The sequence below is a fragment of the Neoarius graeffei genome, chromosome 16 (genome assembly GCF_027579695.1).
Source record: "Neoarius graeffei isolate fNeoGra1 chromosome 16, fNeoGra1.pri, whole genome shotgun sequence".
In the NCBI taxonomy this organism is placed as follows: Eukaryota; Metazoa; Chordata; class Actinopteri; order Siluriformes; family Ariidae; genus Neoarius; species Neoarius graeffei.
The window spans coordinates 2,016,283-2,033,984 of NC_083584.1; the positions used below are offsets into that span (position 1 = coordinate 2,016,283).

Consider the following 17,702-nt stretch of genomic DNA (forward strand, 5'->3'; position numbering starts at 1 on the left):
GTTCTGTGTTTCGGGTTCCACCTTAAGGAAAAGGTTTGGTTCTAGTATGTAAAACTACAGAACTCTCTGAACTGATGCAGTACTGAAGTGTGACTCTGACCCTGTGTCCTGTGACCCTGTGACCTTGCTGCAGGCTGTGGTGAGTTTTATTCACCACACCGTTCTGGCCGGAACCGAGTCAGTGCCGGATCAGGTTTAAGTGCCGGATTAGGTTTCTGAGTGAAGCGTCATGGAAGCAGTGTGAGATCAGATGTGCAGAGACAGGGGAACTGCAGCAGGTTCTCACAGGAGCATGGAACACACTGCGAGAGTTTATACAGCATCACACACTCAGAACTCTCGGTTCGTCTGTTCACTGTGACTGTATAGAGTTATAAATGTTTATAACAGTCAGTGAGTGCTGCAGATATCACACACACACACACACACCACTGCAGTCTTTCTTCTTTCCTACTGTGTTTGTCATGTTCTTTGGGTGTGTCAGCTGGAGCCCATACCAATGTGTGAGTGTGTGTGTGTGTGTGTGTGTGGGGGGGGGGGGGGGGGGGGCACACGGTGTTATATCTGTGTTTATTTGATATGCGTTTTATATAAACTATACCTACAGGGCAATTAATTTAATTGTTATTTCAGTGAGTTCCCAAAATTTATTTCTATTATTTTAATTATTTCTTTCTTTATTGAGTTAGTTAGTCAGTTAGTTAATTAGTTAATTATCAACCTAAAATTCATTCCTTTTTGTTATTTATATTTTGTTATTCGTGTTAATGTGGTTAAAGTTAGTGTTTGCCTTCATTACACACCACTGAATACGGTACAAAAATATATAAATATGAATAAATAAAAATGAAAAACTGAGAAACTGTGTGAGAAAGATAAATTGTAAAACTATATCCATAATAATAATCATAAACAGTTCATTATATAGGCTACAGAAGTTATAAAAAGTAATTTTATTTCACAAGGATTTAAAGTTCGAGCACTAAAACTAAGAATATGACACTTTACTGACATTTTAAACCTGGAGTTCGCTGGGTGTGGTTTAGAAATGTGTGTGTGTGTGAGAGAGAGAGAGAGAGAAAGAGAGAGAGAGCAGTGAAAGTAGCTCACATGCAAAGCAAATGAAAAGAAAAAATTAGAAAACAATTAAACCAACTGTACAAATTACCCAAAAGAATATTAAAAATATTTCATGTAGTGCTTTTCTGTCTTGCAAAATTATGTGAACATAAAAATTATAATGCATTCAGTGTGTGTGTGTGTGTGTGTGTGTGTGTGTGAATTTCACTACATTGTGTAATAAAGCTTTATATAATTTGCCCCTCCCCCCTCTTGCTCCCTCCCTCATTCCAAACTGAATAAAAAGGTGTCTGCTTTTCATTTCCTCACTCACTCATCACTCGCTCCCTCTTGAGTTTGTTGCTGAGTTAGACTCCATCAATCCATCACTACGACAACCATGACATCTGTGAAGTACTCCTCTACTTCATCCTCCCGTTCTTTGGGCGGTGGCCGTTTCAGTAGCGGGAGAGCCCTGAGTGTTCATGGAGGTGCCGTTAGTCATGGTGTACGTGTCTCCAGCGGCCCAGCACTCCTCGGCTCTGCAGTTGGAGGCGGCTTTGCTGCAGGTGGCTATGGTGGAGGTGGCTATGGTGCAGGTGGTAGCTACTCATCAAGCTACAGCTCAAGCTTTGGAGGGGCCGGAGGTGGTTTCAGCCTGGGTGATGCCATCGATGTTTCGGCCAACGAGAAGCTGACGATGCAGAACCTGAATGAACGTCTGGCTTCCTACCTGGAGAAGGTACGCTCATTGGAGAAGGCCAACGCTGAACTGGAGCTGAAGATCCATCAGTTCCTTGAAGGCAAGACTTCACCCAAGGCCCGAGACTACTCTGCATACTTTGTCACCATCAATGAGCTGCAGAACAATGTAGGGCCCTACCTCATTTACTGTACACTTACTCACCATAGTAGAGCCTTCACTCACTGACTACCTTCTTTGTCTTCCAAATGTAGAGCTCTATCCTCACCTAATGAGGTTAGGACCCTCAGTTCCTCATTAACACCATCTCTCCAGGGTAGGACCATTAGTTTTTCATGCTCCCTACTTTAGGATAGTAGAACCCAGGGTTCTTCACTAAGACCTTCTCTCCAGGTTAGGACCCTCAGTTCTTCATTGTCCCCATTTTACCTTGTAACACCCTCAGATCTTCAGTGCTTCATTATATCTTTCTTCACAATGGTATGGCCTTTTCTTGCTAACCTTTTACTCCCTCACTGAAGTAAAGCCCTCATCCCCCTCAGTATCCCCCTGAACCCTGAACTCTCTGCTTGGTATAGAGGTGAGTGTGGATACAGGCTCCAGATTTCACAATGTCTGTTCTCACTAAGATAGGACACTCTCCCCCTCATTATCCCCTTTGTCAATACTGTCTTATTCCTCATGAAGTTAGGGCCCTCACTTCCTCAGTTTCTCCTACCTCACTAGATAGTGGTTAGTTAAGGGGTCATGGTAAGGGGGCGGGGTTTTAAGGTGTGCCGTTTTCCATTGAATAAGCAATAAATCACCCATTATTATCATGTCTGTGTTATAAAAGCGGTAACACACTTTCACTGTTTTTGTATTGGTGAATGGAACCCCCTCTGGGGCGCACACACACACACACACAACCACACCCGCCATTCAGAATAAGAAAAGAACACACTGCACAACACTCAGGTTACTGTGTGAATGAATCACTCGTGTGACTTCTCGCCCTGTGGCCAAGTTTGAAATTCCACCGGAGATTCAGGTTTCCTTTTCACAGCTCCCTGTTTAAATTTATTAATCTGTTTATCAGTGTTGATGTGTTCATTTACGTCCTGTAGATCCAGGATGCCACACTTGTCAATGGAGGCATTTACCTCAACATCGACAATGCCAAGCTCGCTGCTGATGACTTCCGAGTCAAGTAAGATCCCTTTTATAAAACAACACAAAATAATGAGACGATTAAACAATTCATCCATATTTCAGTGTAATGAGATTGATTTTGTGTTTTGTCAATCACACTGAGTAACTAAGCTTTTTAACGATTAATAATTCCATAGTTAAGTATAGTGACCTCAGTTTTGCAAATTTGTTTGCCGTTTAATGGTATATATATGAAAGGTTTTTTTTTGTTGTTGTTGTTTCAGGTATGAGAATGAGTTGGCCCTGAGGCAGTCGGTGGAGGGTGACATCGCCGGGCTGAGGAGAGTCCTGGATGAGCTGACATTGGCCAGATCAGATCTGGAGATGAGGATTGAGGGTCTGAAGGAAGAGTTGGTCTTCCTCAAGAAGAACCACGAGGAGGTAACATAGTTATCTACACATAACAGAGCACAACATTTTTGGTGGCTAAATCTACCTCACCCTGTTAGCCGTGCTCCATAATTCTGAGCTCCTCATCCAGGAAGTGACATCACATAGCTTACAAAAGTCACTTGATTGAAAGTTGACAGTGAAGTGAAATAAACACTGAAGATATAGTTTTGTTACAGTTTTTTTTTTGTGGAACATTGCAGAATGCAAACATGGATAGCTAGCAAACTAGAAAACTAGCTGATGAGATTCAGGATACTAGCAGCTGGCTATTCAGCCATTTTGCAACATGTTTCATGCGCAGGTGATTTTTTTATGTTATTGTCTGTACAAGATTCTGAGATTAGTTACTGCTTATAATCTAGCTATACAGGACAAACCATGCTTAATAAGGGCTAGATAGCTAGTTAGGCTACATATTTTAATTGAGTTGTCATTGTGTTTTAATGGTTTGAGTTCCAGGCAACTGCTGGAAAATCAATAACAGACATTGTGATAAATGACATCACATTATAAGTTATAACAATATAGCATAAGATTAGTGCTAAACTGTATAAAATGTATTGTGCTATTTCAGTTCTTGCCTTTACATCCTCGTACCTCACCACTACCCTTGTTTTCTCCACAGGACCTCCTTGCTGCACGGTCTCAGATGAGTGGTCAAGTCCATGTGGAAGTCGACGCCAAACCACAGGAAGACCTCAGCAAAGTCCTCGCAGAGATCCGTGAGCACTATGAAGCTGTCACGGCTAAAAACAACCGAGAGCTTGAACAATGGTTCCATAGCAAGGTAAAAAGGAAAATAAAAAATTCTTATACAAGAGTTTAACCCATATTTCAACTTCAGACTTGTTAAACCCTGTGAAACCCTGGCATGAATATTTTTACTTCCCAGACTGAGGAACTAAACAAAGAAGTCGCTATCAGCACAGAGACACTCCAGACCAGCAGATCAGAGATCACAGAGGTGAAGCGTACTCTGCAGGGGCTGGAGATCGAACTGCAGTCACAACTCAGCCTGGTGAAGAGAAACATTCCTACATTTATATTGTATAAAATCAGCTAGCATTACTACTTTAGCAATGCTAAAAATCGATGTTTAAAAGAAACTGGCTAGCATTGCCAATGCAGCAAATCCACTACTTTTCAAGCAATTAAAAAAATATATGTATTAATCATATTGGTCATACTGAAAAATTTGCTAATATTATTCACAATTTTAAACAATGATAGCTTACGTTATTACTATAGCAATGTTAAAAAGGAAATTACTGTTACCATTACTATTTTAACAGTGTTTTAAAAAGCTAATATTTTGAGTGTAGCAATGGTAAAATAAAGATCTTTTTGGTATTCTGCAAAACTAGCAATGATAAATAAAAATTAGCTAATACTCTATAACAAGTATAACAATGTTAACGAATATAGAAGCAATTCTAAATAAAGCTATTGGTTAGTATTGGTCATACTGCTTATTAGCTAACATTGCTAAGAATGCTAAACAAAGATAGTCCACATTACAGCTATACTATGACAGTACTTAATATTCGCCACTTACAACACATTACTATTAACAGTACTTACAATCTTAAATGAACGTAGCTTGCATTATTACTACTGTAGAAATGTTACTGTTTAAAATGTAGATGGCATTATAGGTTCATTGTTTCAACCATTGTAGCTAACCAAGATTGAAGCAATACTAGTAAAACTAGCTAGTTTCGGTAGGGTTTCCCCCCACCCCCCCCTTTTTTTAAGCTAGCTATCATTGGTTGCAATGCCAAACAAAACTAGCTAATATTGCTATTAAAGAAATTCTAAGGAGGATTATAACTGATTATTACCAGCTTTGAACCCTCATTTATTCAAGTCAACATTGTTCTTTGCAGAAAGCGTCCCTGGAAAACACACTAGCAGACACACAGGCTCGCTATGCACAAATGCTAGCAGGCTTCCAGGTGCAGGTGGAGAGTATGGAGGAGCAGCTGGTGCAGCTTCGGGCTGATCTCAGTCGCCAATCTCAGGAGTATCAGATGCTCCTGGACATCAAGACCAGACTGGAGCTGGAGATCGCCGAGTACAGGAGACTACTGGATGGAGAAGCTACATCAAGGTGAGATGTCAAAAGCACAGTTTACCTAGAATGCATTGCAGTGGCATGACACAGTTTCCATTTTTCACTTTCTGTACAAGACACACTGCTACGAAGTTATGGTGTAACCTCGCTTGTTAGCTAACTAGATTAAAATGTGCAGTAAGAGTAAAGTGCATTATGTATTCTGTGTGTGTGTACAGCAGCAGCACCTCCAGCTCGAGCACCACCAGAAAAGTGGTGACAGTGGTGGAGGAGGTGGTGGACGGCAGAGTGGTCAGCAGCACTTCCAGAGCCATCACAGAGAAACACTGAGAAAACACAGTGAATGAGAAGAACACAAACATCCTCCAAAAAACCTGAATTACGGCAATGCGAAAACATCAATAAAGTGTTCAAGCTCTTAAATGTGTGTTTGTGTCATATTTATTCACCCTTGGTTGGGGTACAGGGGGCTGGGGCTTACATCAATTTAGTGCATCGATTTCACAATTCTATTTGTGCGTCCTTTCACAAAATCTTTACATCAAAATAAAGGTTTCCATCAGCCATGATAAAGCAGACTGACTGATATCCAAGCTCGACTTTAAATTAATGATAAAGCAGAATGGCATGAATTTAGATAAGGTCTAACTTGAAGGCTGTAGACAGAATAAAAATAAATTATTCAAAGTATGAGTTAAAGTAAATTGGAGAACAGAGTGATTGAAAAAAAAGAGTGGAGGAAAAAAGAAGCAATGAGAAAGTAATGTGATTATGAAGAAAGGACATCATGAGATGGGAATGTTATAAAATGCAAACATAAGTGAAAATTATGATGCATTAATTATATTTTCAGTCTGAAAACAGATCATTCATAGAGCTTGCTATTCTGCATGTTTCTAAATTCAGCATATATCGAAAGTGTCAAGGCCTAGGGGACACCTTGGCAATAAAGGAGGACGGAGACGTACGCACAATTAATTATATTTATTTAAACAGCAAAAATAGATACAACAAAACTAGACTAAATGATTTATAAAAGATCATCAATGGTCAACAGCGTAATATAAACGAGTATTGAATGCTAGTAGTATGGGAAGTACATATTGTCTGTTACAATCAATAATAAAGAGAAAAGAAAAAGAGCAGCCGCCTGGAAGTTAGAAGCTGAGCCAAAAAAGAAAGAAAAATAAAGAGCCTCCTTCTGGGAAGGTCAGCAGGGCGCTACTTATAGGAAGGCAACACTGCGCTCCGGTGCTGCCAATTAGATGTTAAGAAGACACACCCACAGATGCGATACCTGTAGTAGAAACTGAGAACAATTACAGGTAGCCCGCTAGGGCTGTCACAAAAGCTAAAAAAAAGTTTTGGAGAAGACAGGAGAAACATTGGAAGGCAAGAAAATGGCTGCATGAGCTCCATGAGCTCTGAGAGTTGCGGAGCAATCACAACTGATTTCACAGCTTTTGGTTGGACAAAAACAGGAACAATGTTTCTAAGGTGAAATTAAATTGCTCTGGATATTCAGACATGCAAGCAGTCAGCAGTTTTTCCATTGTAAGGTGTTGAAACATCGCCTCAATCACCTGTAGATTGCTCACAATTCCATTTTCATTGAACTTCTCTACGAGATACAGACAGGTCCATAAATATTCAGACACTGACAACATTTATTGTTTTTTAGTCTTCAGCTGTCTACCACAGTATTTTGGATTTGAAATTTAAAAATGCAGAATTTCAGTTTTTAAATTGAGACTATTTACATCTAAAATGGATGAACAGTGGAGGAATTAGAGCACTCTTTATATGTGGGCCTCCACCCCGCCCTTTTTTTAAATGACCAAAAGTAATTGGACAGTAAGATGTTCAGCTATTCCATGGCAAAGTGTGTGTTATTCCCTGTCTAAATATTTATGGACCTGACTTATTTATGTACAGTATGAACTCACTGACCAGCGTGATGTTAAAATCAACAAAGGCCGACATTGCTTTGTTAAGAACACCATTGAGAGCATTTATGGATGATATCACTATGCTTGCAAAGTCTACGAATGCAGCACATCAGATTTTAGAAAGGCTAGATGAACTGGTTACCTGGTTGAGGATGAAGTTTAAGGCGAAGAAGTCGAGGAGTTGTTAATTTGTAAAGGGAAAACAGAAAGAGATTCGCTTCTCAGTAGCTGGAGACATTATTCCCACTGTGAGAGAACAACCAGTGAAGAGTCTAGGCAGGTGGTACAAGGGCACACTGAGTGACCGTCACCAAGGAGTAGAGATCCTGAACCAGGCAGAGGAAGGCCTTAGGAGTATTGATAAGACTAAACTACCAGGAAAGTTCAAGGTGCGGTGTCTTCAGTTTGGACTGTACCCGAGACTGATGTGGCCCATTATGATGTATGAGGTTGCAGCTTCAAGGGTTGAGCGGATTGAGCAGAGATGCAATGTTTATATACGGAAATGGCTCGGACTTCCAAGACAGCTTAATAACACAGCACTGTATGGGAAGGGTGGTCAACTAGAATTACCTCTTGCATCCATTTTTGAGGAGTATAAGGTGGGTAAGGTGAGAACAGTAATGATGTTGAGGTATTCAAAGGACCAGGCCATTCGAGAGGACCCTCCAGAGGTGCGCACTGGTAAGAAGTGGAATGCAGAGGAAGAGGTAGACAAAGCGATGAGTAGTTTGAGGTATTCAGACATTATAGGAGCAGTTCAAAGTGACAGGAGGGGACTAGGTACGCATAACTTCAAACCATTTTGCCAGAGCAATGACAAGGAGAGAAGAGACGCGGTTGTGAATGAGGTGAAGTGGATGGAATGGGAGAGAAGGTACATACACCTGGTGCAGTGTAGTCAGCAAGGGCAGTGTCTAAGGTGGGAAGTGTCGATGCCAGGCAAGTGATCCTGCTTGAATTAACAGTGCCGTGGGAAGAGAACTTTGGAGATGCAGAAGACCGGAAGTACAGGCGGTACGAGGAACTGATTGATGCTTGTAGAGAGGCTGGCTGGAATCCAGAGTATTATCACCTTGCTGTTGGTTGCCGTGGTTATGTTAGCCGAGAACTGGTAAAGGTAATGCGTGGTCGGTTTGGATTTACTACTAGGGAATTGAGAACGTTGGTAGCTGCGTTGCAACAGGCAGCAGAGAAAGCTTTGTATTTCATCTGACTGAAGCATGATGACAAAGTGTGGCTAGGCTAGTATTATCTGTAATATGTTTAGCTCATGACATCCCAGTCAGCATCAGCTCTTCTGAAGCCTCCTTAGGGAGGGGCCCCACCATGGCAGAAGGCAGTTGAGGAGTAGGAGCTGAAACTGGCTGCCATGGTTCCTCCTGATGACTTCATTAAGCTGGATCCAGGATTGGAGTTGCTGGCTGGGGAGCACCGCGGAAGTGTTTCATTATTCCTCCAGTATGAACTCACTGACCAGGTAACATACAGACCCTCCAAAAGTATTGGAACGGTAAGGCCAATTCAACAAGCCATTTAGATTTGAGATCAAAAGCTGAATACGAGACGATATATCAGATTTTCAGCTTTCATCTAATGATATTTACATCTAGATACGTATGTTAAACAACTTAGAACATGAAACCTTTGGTGGCAGACCACACAATTTTTAAATAAGCAGATAGGCGTAAAGTAAATAAACTTAATATTTGTTGCGTGTTGCCTGTTTGCAGTAACTGCATCGAGCCGGTGACCCTCTGATGTCACCAAACTGCTGCAGTCTTCTTCTGTGATGCTTTTCCAGGTGTGTACTGCAGCTCCTTTCAGTAGTTGTGTGTTTTGGGGGGTTCTCCCTTCAGTCTCCTCTCCAAGAGGTGAAATGCTGCTCAGGTGGGTTCAGATCTGCTGATGTACTCGTCCAGTCTAAACCCTTCCACTGTTCCCCTGATGAAGTCCTGTGTTGTGTTGCAGTGTGTTTTGAGTCGTTGTCTTGCTGCTTGATGAAGCTCCTCCCAGTTAGATCGGATGCATTTCTGTGTAAATTATCAGACAGAATGTTTCTGTAGATCCCCTCCTTGAATCTCCACCTTAACGTGGTGGAGGGGTTTGAGTGCCTCAGGGATTCTAGGAGCTATGTTGTCGGGGCAATTGCCCCTGGTATGGTCTCCCAAGGCAAACAGGTCCTAGATGAGAGGTCAGATGAAGAGCCAAGTCAAGTCAAGTCAAGTCAAGTTTATTTGTATAATGCTTTTAACAATAAACATTGTCGCAAAGCAGCTTTACAGAATTTGAACGACTTAAAATATGAGCTAATTTTATCCCTACTCTATCCCCAATGAGCAAGCCTGTGGTGACAGTGGGAAGGAAAAACTCCTTCAGACGACATGAGGAAGAAACCTCGAGAGGAACCAGACTCAAACGGGAACTCACTCTCATTTGGGCAACAACAAACAACATGACTATAACATTAACAGTCCTAACACAACAAAGAGTGGTTCAAAAAGGACCCTTATGAAAGAAAAAACAGGTCTCCGAGTACCCTCGCCCAGACCAGGGATACCAGGGCCCCACCCTGGAGCCAGGCCTGGGGGAGGGGCTCATCGGCGAATGCCTGGTGGTTGGGCCTATATCTGTGGGGCCCGGCCAGGCCCAGCCCAAATGAGTGGTGGGTCCACTCTCCTGTGGACCCACCACCTGCAGGAGGTGCCATAAAGGTCCAGTGCACTGTGGATTGGGTGGCAGCCAAAGGTGGAGGCCCTGGTGTACTGATCCCCAGCTGACAAAACTGGCTTTTGGGACATGGAATGTCACCTCTCTGGTGGGAAAGGAGCCTGAGCTTGTGCGTGAGATTGAACGGTACCAACTAGATTTAGCTGGGCTCACTTCAACACATAGCTTGGGCCCTGGAACCAATTTCCTGGAGAGGGGTTGGACTCTCATTTATGCTGGAGTTGCCAAGGGTAAGTGGCACCAGGCAGGGGTAGGGCTATTGGTAACCCCCCAGTTTGGCATGCTAGCATCGGAGTTCTCCCCAGTGAATGAGATGGTCATTTCCCTGCGCCTTTGGGTTTGCGCTTATGCACCAAATGGTAGTTTGGAATACCCGGCCTTCTTGGAGTCCTTGAGTGGGGTGCTAGACAGTGCACCACGAGGGGACTCCATTGTTTTACTTGAGGACTTCAATGCTCACATGGGCAAAGACAGTGAGACCTGGAGGGGTGTGATTGGGAGGAATGGCCTGCCTGAGCTGAATCTGAGTGGTGTTCAGTTGTTGGACTTTTGTGCCATGCATGGTTTGGCCATAACGAATACCATATTCGAGCATAAGGGTGTCCATAAGTCCATGTGGCATGAGGACACTCTAGGCCGCAGATCGATGATTGACTTTGTAGTCGTTTCATCTGCTCTACAACCATATGTCTTGGACACTCGGGTGAAGAGAGGAGCAGAGCTGTCAACTGATCACTACCTGGTGGTGAGCTGGATCAGATGGCGGGGGAGGAGGCCAGATAGACCGGGCAGGCCCAAACGAGTAGTGAGGGTATGCTGGGAACATCTGGTGGAGGCTCCCGTCTGTCGGATCTTCAACTGTCACATCCAGCAGAGCTTCAACTGCATACCGGGGGAGGATGGGGACATTGAGTCTGAGTGGACCATGTTCCGCACCTCCATTGCTGAGGTGGCCATGCAGAGCTGTGGCTGCAAGATTGTTGGTGCCTGTCATAGCGGTAATCCCTGAACCCGCTGGTGGACACCTGTGGTGAGGGGAGCTGTCAAGCTGAAGAAGGAATCCTACTGGGCTTGGTTAGCCTGTGGGTCTCCAGAGGCAGCTGACAGATACCAACAGGCCAAGCGGAATATGGAACATGGCGGAGAACCCATGGAAAGTGGCTTTCGGTCAGCCTCGAAGAGATTCTGGCAAACCATCCGGCAGCTCAGGAAAGGAAAACAGTCCTCTGTCCCTACTGTTAACAGCGAGGATGGAGTGCTATTGACATCAACTGAGGACATTATCCAACGGTGGAAGGAATACTTTGAGGATCTCCTCAATCCCACCTTCATGTTGTCCGAGGAGGACGCAGAGTCTGAGGGTGCTTGGGAGGACTCGCCTATCACAGGGGCTGAGTTCCTGAAGGCACTGGATGTTGTTGGGCTGTCTTGGCTGACACGCCTCTTCAACATTGCATGGAGGTCGGGGACAGTGCCTCTGGATTGGCAGACTGGGGTGGTGGTCCCCCTTTTTAAAAAGGGGGACCAGAGAGTGTGTTCCAACTATAGGGGATCACACTTCTCAGCCTCCCTGGGAAAGCCTATGCTGGGGTGCTGGAGAGGAGAGTCCAGTCAATAGTCAAACCTCAGATTCAGGAGGAACAATGCAGTTTTCATCCTGGTCATGGAACACTGGACCAGCTCTTTACCCTTGCAAGGGTACTGGAGGGTGCATGGGAGTTTGCCCAATCGGTCTACATGACTCCAGCAGGGCTGCCCTTTGTCACCGGTTCTGTTCATAACTTTTATGGACAGAATTTCTATGTGCAGCCAAGGGGTGGAGGGTGTCCGGTTTGGTGGCATCAGGATCACGTCTCTGCTTTTTGTGGATGATGTAGTCCTGTTGGCTTCATCAATCTGTGACTTACAGCATGCGCTGGGACAGTTTGCAGCCAAGTGCGAAGCAGCTGCGATGAGGATCAACACCTCCAAGTCAGTGTCCATGGGGCTCAGCCAGAAACAGGCAGACTGCCTACTCCAGGTCTGGGGGGAGTTGCTACCTAAAGTGGAGGAATTTAAGAATCTCGGGGTTTTGTTCACGAGTGAGGGTAAGGGGGAGCGGGAGTTGGACAGAAGGATTGGGGCAGCGTCAGCAGTGATACGGATGCTAAACCAGTCTGTTGTGGTAAAAAGAGGGCTGAGCCAAAAGGCAAAGCTCTCAATTTACTGGTCCATCTACATTCCCACTCTCACCTATGGTCACGAGCTATGGGTAGTGACCAAAAGAATGAGATTGCGGATACAAGCGGTAGAAATGAGTTTTCTCCGCAGAGTGGCTGGGCTCTCCCTTAGAGACAGGGTGAGAAGCTTGGTCATTCAGGAGAGACTGGGAGTAGAACCACTGCTCCTCCACATCGAAAGGAGTCAGTTGAGGTGGTTCAGGCACCTTGTTAGGATGTCCCCTGGGCACCTCCCAAGGGAGGTTTTCTGGGCATGCTCCACTGGGAGGAGACCCCGGGGCAGACCCAGGACACTCTGGAGAGATTAAATCTCTCGGCTGGCCTGGGAACGCCTCAGTATTCCCCCGGAAGAGCTGGTGGAGGTGGCTGGGGAGAGGGAAGTCTGGGCTGCTCTGCTTAGGCTGCTACCCCCATGACCCAGATCCGGATAAGCGGTAGAAGATGGATGGATGGATGTTTCTGTAGATACCTGAATTCATTCTGCTGATACCATCATGAGTTCCTCATCAATAAAGATCAGTGAGTCTGTTCCAGAAGCAGCCATGAAGCCCAAGCCATGACACTACCACCACCATGCTTCACCCATGAGCTCATATCATGAGCAAATCCTTTCTTTCTCCACACTTTGGACTTTCCATCATTTTGGTTGAGGTTCATCTTGGTTCCAGAACCTTTGTAGATCATCTCTGTAGATCATTCTGTAAAGCTGCTTGGCAACAATGTGTGGTGTTAAAAGCACTGTACAAATACACTTGACTTCACTTGAGTGTAGATTGTCCAAAGAATTGGCAGAGATAGCAAAACACATGCCTGAGAATGTAAAATAGATATCTACTGATATGAAAAATGACATCACTGACCCTGGAGACAGATGTAATGTTCAGAATCTCTTCATAATGATCAGGTTCATTTTGCAAAAGAGCTTCTGAGTGAAGGACTTGGCTTAGATCAGCCACATACAGAACAGATGTACCTGCTGGGTGTTGGCAGCTCAATGGTTAAAGCTTGATCAAGGCCCTAAACTCTCTCTGTACTGGGGGTCTGTATCACACCTGACCCTGTGCTCTGACCCCAGCTTCCTAACAAGCTTGGTTATGGCAGGAAATTTCACTGTACTGTATGTGAAACAGACAAAGGTTTCTTTGTATCTGCTGAAGGACTAAGGTGGTGTTTACATTAGACCGTATCCATCTCGTTTTCATCGTGGATGCACTGTCCGTGCACATTAAAATGCCGGGAAGCGACTCCACAGGCGGAACAACTTGAATCTGCCAGGGCCCACGTATTCAACCCAGTTCGTATCTGATCTGGTGCTGTGTAAACATTGAGGAACGAGGAAACGCAGTGCTGAGCTCTAGCTGACATCGTCACTGGACAACGTCACTGTGACATCCACCTTCCTGATTCGCTGGCGTTGGGATCACACACACAGCGGCTCAGTCCCGAATCACTGCTCGTGCGCTTCACTCGCGCGCTCTGTGAGCTGCGCAGGGCCGGAGTGCGCACCCTCCAGAGGGCACTCGCTGTTCAGGGTGGAGTGATTTGGAGCGCAGGAGGAAGCGCTGAGCCACACTGAGGTTTATTTACACATTTCAACTTATTTACCTCCTTCAGGCGCTTAAACTCAGTGAGAACATGAACATCACAACCAGGTGTGTTTATCTGCTGGAGAAGGTGTTCGCTTGCCATCCTTCCACTTGCAAGTGGTGAGTGACTTGCGCATGCCCGATATGCACTGGGATCATGTGACGTGCCGTCTAATTAGTCATGTGATTAGCGTATCCGTGTATTGGCGTTGCTGTGTGCATGCGAATCGTGTATTGGCATTGCTGTGTGCACGCGAATCATTTTAAAAACGTTAATCTGATGATCCACTGATACGGTCTAATGTAAACACCACCTATAGCTTCTCTGTGATGGGGGTTACTCCACTGATCACACCAGTAGTTACTGGAGTGATGGGACATCTGTAATAGGTGGTGCGTATGGGGGAGTGGACTGCTGCAAAAGAAGCTTGGTGGAGAAACTCCCTGTCTTCAGCTGCATCTCATTAGGTGCTGTAGGCAGCACTAATACCCAGGTACCAAATGTTTTTAAGAGCGAATGCACAGAAAAATCGAGCAAATGGTGGCCACAAGTCAAAACCTAACCTACCCTCATTTTGAGTTTGTAGGTAAATATTGATGAGTTCTTGAAGGTTCTGGGTATTATTTTTCAAAGCAAATCAAATTTTGTGAAAAAATTGAGAATTTTGATTTCGCCATCACGCAGGCTGAAAACAATGTAAAATACGCAGGTCCCAAAACTTGGCTCGCAGAGTAAAATTCCAGATTCCAATTACTCACTCAACACCATATTTGTTGAAACCAGATATCAAACACTTCATCTCTTTAAATTTCCGGATTAAGAGGATGTTTGTGACAGCAATCGAGGACATTCCTTCAGGACCACTTGACAACAAGGCGATTTACTGGCAAACGAAAAATCGAATTTTCTTCTCAGGCTCACTCTTCAAATGAGTTCAAATTAAGGTTATACCTTCTAGAGATGTCATATTTTAGCAATATGCAAAAGTTGTGTTGGCTTTTTGACCGAGAAGTTAAAAAAATTACACCCAAATCTGATGGAATTCAACATAAATTAATTAGAATGTGACCATTTGGTGATCCCGCTGTGTGATGGTGTAAACTCAAACTGACTTATTTTTTTAAAAAACAGCTACAACTCAGAATGAATATTGTGCTTTTTAATGTGTTTGAGGTCTGAATAAAAGCTTACCGGTACTAGTTATTGAAATTCTGTGCAATCCAATGGTTCGACAAACATAAGTAGACGGCAGTTTAGTGAAGACTTTCTGCTCGTACCGAAATATTAAAACACCCGCTTGAATACTTGCTGATATCGAACACTAGTCAGAAACTGTCTCCAAAGCCCTAGATGAGATGAGAAATCTGCATTGGAATTCTTTAAATAATAAGCAGACAATAGTGTAAAACTCCATTCTTTGATTAGGATTTGAGTCTTTGCTTGCAATCTGTGCAATCAGTGATTCTACGGGAGCTGTCAAGAATTCAGTGAACTGTAGCTGATAAACGTAATAACACAGGTGGTGATTGCATGACATTTGCCAACATTTGAGGCTTTATATTTCATTGATAAAACTGAATATGTGTCACTCGGCTGAGATTTTTAGAATGCAAAGAACATGCCCCAAGTAGAAATATTCTTATTGATCTTTTTATTTATTAGTTATTTTTATATAACCCCTCCTACCCCACAACCCCCAATCCCTAGAAAAAAAAAAGTTAACACTGTTCTCACCCCTAATGTCTCCCGGGCCTTGGGCCTGCTCGCTTATATTTTGTCTACTTCAAAGATTATAATCAAAAGACAGAATTAAATGTTATTAGTTCTTAAGTTAATCCAGGAGCCCAACAGATGGGCTCCTGGTTAATAGGTGTACAAAACAAACCCAGCAGACATCACGCGGTCCATGATCTCAGCTAAGGATTCCAGTGGGCTTGTTCTCGAGTGACGAGTTTCTTACTGCGCAGCAGATTTCGAGCTTTTTCTCCCATCTGGCTTCCAAGCGTACATTATCCATAACCACTGGTGGGGAGGCGGAGAGCGACAAGGAAGCTGGTACGGACGCTGCCACTGAGGAATCAGCCTTCAAAGACATGCGTGAGGAAGTTATGGGCAACTTGAGTTTGCAGCACCCTGTCTACCACGATCACTACAATCTGTGTGAGATGAAGGCAAAGTCAAAGCTGTCAAACTTTGCTGTGAGCATGCTTCGCGATATCTGCGAGAAGTTCGATATCGACACCTCCAACGTAAAGTCAAAAAGGAAAGCACCATACCTTAGCAAGTTGGAGGAATTTCTGAGGCATTGTAATTGTTATAAATAAATACTGTGTCTTGAACAGTTCTCTTGTGCTCAATTGATAAAACAAATTAGGGGTAATCCTCTCTAAAACCAGCAGACAGTAAAGGTGACTGTAATAGTGTCCCAAGAAAAGGTTAGTGTTCACTTTGGCTTGATAGATTTTCACAAAACGAATTTTTAGATTTGTCTATCAATAATTTTTTAGCTGTGTGCAGTCCAGTTTGTGCGTGCCCGTCTAGTTAATCATAACACAATCAGCCAGAAGTCAAAATGTATTTGATAGAAATGAAATAAATATATTTCTTTTCAACGAAATTTAGTGACTGTTAATCATGTGTTGATCGAATATTTGTTGCCTTTTTGTAGTGTGTACGCTGACACTCATGTTCAGGTGTAATATAAAAAATACAATAAAAACTGAGGCATTTAACGAGTATAATTAATTTTATTCTCAATGATGCACTCAATGATGGCGGGGGGGGGGGGGGGGGTGAGGTGCAAAAAAGGGTCAAATGAATGCTCACGCTGAGCCATGGAAGGGGAGGAGGGGGAGTAAGACTTCATTAAAAAAAGCCTTATGTCTGAATATTTTAAAAAGATGTTGGTAGCTTTTTAAACATTTAGTGAAAATTATTCTTTTATATCAATTGCATCTTTCCTTCACTTGACACTGGATAATTCTTTATTTAGATAATCACAAAGACTAAAAGACGAGGCCCAAGGCCTTCTTGATTTTTTGTTTGCCTTTTTTTGTTTTGCTTTATATTATTTTTCTTCGAGAGGTTCAAATATCGAGTTTTATTGTGTACACTGAACTGGGTGCGGTTAGAACTGTGATTTTTTTAAATCACATGTTGATACTAATACATCATTGCATGACTGTAACGTACACACTTTGTGCTGAGGAGTCACAAATGAATTTGTACAAAGTTCTCGTTGAAATATGTTCCTGTGAAGGTATAAAAGTACGATAACATTCAAAAGTGTGCTTTACTATTCCAGTGCTCATCTCTGATCCGAAATCAGCTGGAACAATGGTGATATTATTTTCCTACTGGTTGCCCAAATGACACTGAAAATGATCAAACATGACACAAAGATTCAAGTAAACAAGATGAATTGGAGAATTACATTTTAGGACAAATTATCACTCTCTGACTTTAAGCAGTGTTATTTCTAAGCAACTATGTGCTCTAGGTAGGTTCACTGTGCAAGTTGGGTTACAATAACTTATGAAAATAGCAATAAGATTTTTGTGAACTAATCCAGCGAGGTCAAGCGGCAGTCACATACCAGGTAAATTATTACTCAATTCGCCACAATTTGACCGCAAAAACTGAAGTGCTCGGTAAAATATCCAGACAAATTTTTTCACAGCGTTAATATATCATATCTACAGATAAGCAAACTTGAATTTGGAGTCATTTGGATTCTTCTCCGTGCTCTTGCGGAAGGCGGTCGCATTCTCTCCCTCTCCCTTCCCTTATCTTATCTT

At 43.2% G+C, this 17,702-nt stretch overlaps 1 protein-coding gene across 2 annotated transcripts; it reads left to right on the forward strand.

Moving 5' to 3' along the window:
- The first annotated feature begins 1,374 nt into the window (after positions 1-1,374).
- Positions 1,375-5,843, forward strand: LOC132900301 (keratin, type I cytoskeletal 50 kDa-like). Of its 2 annotated transcripts, none has more exons than XM_060942299.1 (7): positions 1,375-1,930; positions 2,869-2,951; positions 3,178-3,334; positions 3,972-4,133; positions 4,239-4,364; positions 5,233-5,456; positions 5,639-5,843. In XM_060942299.1, the coding sequence occupies exons 1-7, from the start codon at positions 1,460-1,462 to the stop codon at positions 5,748-5,750; spliced, it is 1,335 nt and encodes a 444-aa protein (XP_060798282.1). In that variant the 5' UTR covers positions 1,375-1,459; the 3' UTR covers positions 5,751-5,843. The 2 variants fall into 2 exon arrangements, with proteins under 2 accessions (XP_060798282.1, XP_060798283.1); XM_060942300.1 differs by having other exon boundaries at positions 5,642-5,843.
- Positions 5,844-17,702: the final 11,859 nt, after the last annotated feature.

Bases quoted from the DNA above. Each gene is read 5' to 3' on its own strand.
- LOC132900301 (XM_060942299.1), top strand. From the start codon at position 1,460: ATGACATCTGTGAAGTACTCCTCTACTTCATCCTCCCGTTCTTTGGGC. The intron at 4,134-4,238 runs GTAAAAAGGAAA...TTTACTTCCCAG, and splicing joins AACAATGGTTCCATAGCAAG to ACTGAGGAACTAAACAAAGA. The intron at 5,457-5,638 runs GTGAGATGTCAA...GTGTGTGTACAG, and splicing joins GATGGAGAAGCTACATCAAG to CAGCAGCACCTCCAGCTCGA.